The 4,694-nt window shown below is 45.0% G+C and overlaps 1 protein-coding gene across 1 annotated transcript in view; it reads right to left on the bottom strand. All coding sequences in view use genetic code 11, as the record gives it.

The window, feature by feature from the left end:
- EGR_10360 (hypothetical protein) overlaps window positions 1-4,694 on the bottom strand; it is a gene marked incomplete at both ends in the record, with an annotated part of 8,366 nt that overhangs the window by 2,786 nt on the left and 886 nt on the right. Inside the window, 3 exons of the mRNA XM_024499609.1 lie at window positions 36-146; window positions 2,585-2,633; window positions 4,226-4,419. Coding sequence (XP_024345979.1) covers window positions 36-146; window positions 2,585-2,633; window positions 4,226-4,419 — 354 coding nt within the window. The remainder of the gene's footprint in view (window positions 1-35; window positions 147-2,584; window positions 2,634-4,225; window positions 4,420-4,694) is intronic.

Raw genomic sequence — 4,694 nt, 5'->3', positions numbered from 1 at the left:
AACCCACCCCTACCCCACATGGCAGCTAAATTAACGAACAGCAGTAGTATAACATTTAAAACAATATCGTATCGAAAAGCACAGATATTGATGGCAATTTGCTTGACAAAAGGAATCATCTCAAACATATATGGAGGCATGCGACCCTGCCATGAGAAAGGAAATGAAGAAAGCCGTCGAGACGCAGGCTTGTCCTTAATTTGAAGTCCCATCAGCAGCCTCAGCCAGCAAGAGCATCCGCCCAACTATGGAGCGTCGGGCTTTCGGTAATAGGTCATAAGCCCTGCGTCGACCATCCTCTATTATTCTGTCGGCGTTTGCACCTGCAAGAAGAAAGGAGACGAAACCCCTCGAAGGCCGCTGCTACGGCAATATGTTGATTCACCTGTGAGGCAGTGAGTACACTCATTCGGTAAGACACTTATATTGTGAGAGCATCAGCACGTGATGACTGAAGACATCGTCATTGGGTTCAGCAATGGTTTCGGATGACCGGAGGCATGCTAGCAGTTATCTAGGCTGTCTGCTTTAAGGTGAAGTGCTCGATAAGGACGCCTTGAATGGAGCACAGTGTGCTATTGCTTAAAATCTCAAGGTAATGTGTCTCCAAACTTATCCTTTGGTTAATCTGCGAATGAGCAGATGTAGACATACAGAGGGTGGAAAATGAACGACGACTCCAAAGGAATCTTCCAAACCAAACCCATATGTGAGTAAGTGTGCGATTGAATGCTTGGGTGAGTAAGAGATGAGGTGAGAGCGCACGTGATTGAATAAGAAGTAGCTCACTCACCGGCATATAAAAGTGTCTTAATCATCTCCACATGACCTGCTTTAGCAGCCTTCATTAGAGGCGTATAGCCGTCTTTGTCAAACTCATCCAAATTCGCTCCATATTTGATGAGCAGTTTGGCGACTTCCACACTGCCTGCACGAACAGCCGAGTGAAGCGGCGACAGAATAGTCTCATCGGCAAAGTTAGCGCAAGCTCCGTAATCCAGCAACTTCTGAACTACTTGCACGAATTTGCCAGCTGCGGCGTCTGCAAGTGCTGCGTACAACTCTCTGCTGCTATCCTCCATGGGGTTGGTGCCATGCAGCAGAAGGCTCACCAAACGCATTTTACCCTGTTCATTTCCCAAAGGAATGTCAAAATGTGATTATGTGCTTAAGGGCAAGTCGGGCAAAATCATGCCAAGGTAGCAAACATGCCGGTGCATTTCTCATATTACAGGAACATATACACACGGAGGCAGAGAAACACACCTTAGAGGAGGCGATGGTGAGAGCATTCTTATTCCACTGATTCAGCTTGGAGCAACACGAAGCACCGTGCTCGAGGAGAATTCGCACCATTTTAACGTTTAATTCAGCAGTAGCCTCCATCAGAGGAGTGTTGCCACTGTTGTTGACGACTTCTGTAGGGCTGTTGTGATTCAGCAGAATCTTGGCACATTTCCTGTGGCTAAGAATAGCCGCCCAATGCAGCGCGGTGTTGTTGCCTACATCCACCCTATCGGCATTTGCACCGTTGTCGAGAAGGAGCTTTACCAACCTCGAGAATCCGTGCTTAGAGGCCTCGATGAGAGGCGCTGTGGTCTCATTGTTCTCAAACACATTGGGGTCAGCCTACCAATGAATAGAGAGGAGAGTGTGGTTAGCGCTCACGAAGAACAGAACAGGTCAATGACAGCACCTAATAACCGCACATCATTAAACTCCCACTACTAATAACCTTTCAATGATGCTGCTGCGCCTTCCACGGCCTTTAGTGAATGATCATGGGCCGACACCCTAGAATACAATGGTGCAAGCAATAGTAAGGTCATCGAAATGACTAAATTGATAGCAACAATTTATCACATGACTTCAGTCAGGCAGGCAGTGAGTCAACCAACTTGATTCCTCTTTTCCCAAATCTGTTTTTCAGCTCTATTTGGTGATACAAACTTAAAGAGCACAGAGGAGTGAAACTTACGCCTAAATTTAGAAAGCGATTCACAGCTTCCACGTTATTGTGCCTCACCGCCTCCCACATAGTCCTCGGGGCCATCAGTGTATCCTCGTCCTGCTGCCTCCACGTCGATCCATTACCCTGCAACAGTGAGTTGCGTCGCATCATCCAACCCTCCGATTAAGCAATGTATCAACTACGCCATTAATAGAGGAAAGAAACTAGGCGAATCTTCACGATACCCCCTTTCTTCTCCCCAAACATGGAAAAAAGGCTCATGCAGTCAAGAGGTGCTGGCAACCTACCAAGGAGCCACTCATCCTAATTCCAGCGTACGTACGAGGTAAATGTCCTCACTGACCTAACCGACCTAACCGAGCCTGCTGAGCTGTTATCTGACCACTGATTATCCACCGAAGAGGGACCAAATTCACCCAAAACATGGCAAATCGTGCTCGCCAGAGATCAGTCCTGCTCAAATTCACCACGAGTTTGACTCATTGCATCCATTGCTGAGGGTGAACCTCTAAAATATAAACGCTCAAGAGTATGGAGGTGGTGTTATCGCCCTCGAGTACACCCCAATATAGCCGAAGATGATGATCAAATATTGGGCTTGCATCCCCATACATTTGACAAATCACGCATATTAGGGGCTGAGAAGAAGTAGTCAGTCGAGCTGAACAGGAATGATTGAAGTAATGAAGGCAAAGAGGACAGTTTTTGCAGCTTAACTACTGAGGAAAATGGGTGTGAAATCCATATAAGGGAGAGAGGGTTAAGAAGAGAAGTCGAAACGCCTTGCTTAACCATCTTGACGCCAGGACTACCTTTATATTCTCCTTCCCTATCTAGCGCTTCGTTCCCTACTCTCTGCCCCATCTCATCTGTAATGAAATAGAAGGACGTAGATTAGAAAGAGGAGTAGAAAGGTAAGGCTGTGGCACTACCCCTCTACCTTCCCGTCCTAACTTGCAAGTCTTCTCTTAGCCATGCTGATCCTAAATTTAATGTCTCCGTTGTTCCAAAAGAAGGAGCCCCATCTGGTTTTCCTCAAAGAGTTTCTCTCTCTCTCAAGAGTAATTTCTATCATATCGGGTAGACAGATTTCACTGCAGTAATTTAAATAAATAAATTTAGACTCAATAGGAGGATAAAATGCTCCTTGCCTTTGAAGTGTGGTTTAGTGGAGCAGAGAGTGGACCTATTAGTGATGAACGGTGACACTTCCTTTTGACAGCCTTTCGGGCTTATGGGTGCGATGCAGGTTTCCGTTGATATGAACGCAAGACTACTGCTACACTCTCCCCTAACTGTGCAACGCTGAATGATCTGGCTGTGTGGATCTAAGGCGGAACGCCATCGTGACAGAGGTAACGAAGATCCTTCTTAGCGCGTCCGCTTCGTCCCTCCAACCGCCGAGTCAGGGTACATTACGCACCGCATGTCGAGACCTCCACAGATAGTAGGAATGGGAGAGGTAACTGTTCTGGTGGAGATTCATTAGTGCATTCAAACAGGTAATAACTGATTCTTCATGAGCCACCCTTGATTTTCTGATAACCCTCAGACATACACTTCACAAGAGATGAAGTAGCTTGGATGCAACAGAAGAGTGTGTTCATTTTCCTTGCCGCAGGTGGGGTGATCAATCAAGGTCACATAAGGGCATATCAAGTCTCAGTTTATCTCTCAAAACAATGTCGACTACAGCGATACATTACCCCATTGAAAGCAGAGGTCTAGAACTAAGCAAAACAAAGTAACGCTGTGCTTATTTCTTAACAAAAAACGTAGAACTCAGGTGAAGATCCCATCTTCAAGTATTTTGATTGACCTTCGTCTTCTACACATCAAGTGCCTCCACTTAATAGTGACTGAGGCAGAAGAGGACGAGTAAGTGGAGTTTAACGAGAGTACTACCAGTAAAAGGTCTCCCGAACGTTTGCCAAAGGGAGAAAATTGTGGTATAAGTGTGAGGAAAGGCAAAATGGCTTTAACGCAGAGGACCCAGGGTAATATTAGCCCCAAAATATTTTAACTGTTTGTTTAAAAATGGCTATCCGAGGACGAAGGCGTTGTTGCTAATGTACAAATTTAAACTATCGAAAATAAGAAATCACTGAGTGCTTATCGTGTTGGAAGACGGGACCAACAACATGCATTTTGACTGGAAGACGATTTTCACTGGCAAAGGACACATTTTTGAAAGTGATTCATCTATTAGGATTTACAAATTTGGGGGTAAACGAGGGGAATGACACTGATTACTTCATAAGGGATTCAAACAAATAGGAGAAGTGCTTATAGGAGGGACAAATTTTAACAACAAAATTGGCATCTTGATGCTGTGCTTTGTTTGGTGGGAAATTCGCATCACTTGTGGTCATGCCCTTGGTGGTGCTGAAAGCGTTCTCCTGACATGAATATATAGCCACAGATGTAGCAGCCACACATCTCCACTTCTAAAATAGAAGAGAAAGACCAGTGAAGAAGACATTTGTAGTTATGTAAAAATTGAAAAATTGAAATGTTTGGTCTTTTTGATTGACAACCTAAGCTGTCAGAGCAAAGGCTTTGAATAAATTTTAAAATTACTTGGTGCTAATGATGACATTGGTGTGATGGAACTGAAAAGCTTTCGGTGGGAAAAAGGCGAAATAGATGTAAAAAAGAAGCGTAGTCTCGCCTTCACATCTTACCACTGGAAAGAACTGGGTGATGGCTCACTCTTGTGCAT

Source organism: Echinococcus granulosus (genome assembly GCF_000524195.1).
Source record: "Echinococcus granulosus chromosome Unknown EG_S00212, whole genome shotgun sequence".
Taxonomy (NCBI): Eukaryota; Metazoa; Platyhelminthes; class Cestoda; order Cyclophyllidea; family Taeniidae; genus Echinococcus; species Echinococcus granulosus.
The sequence above is the reverse complement of the archived record's forward strand: the minus strand, read 5'-3'. Positions and strand labels throughout refer to the sequence as shown.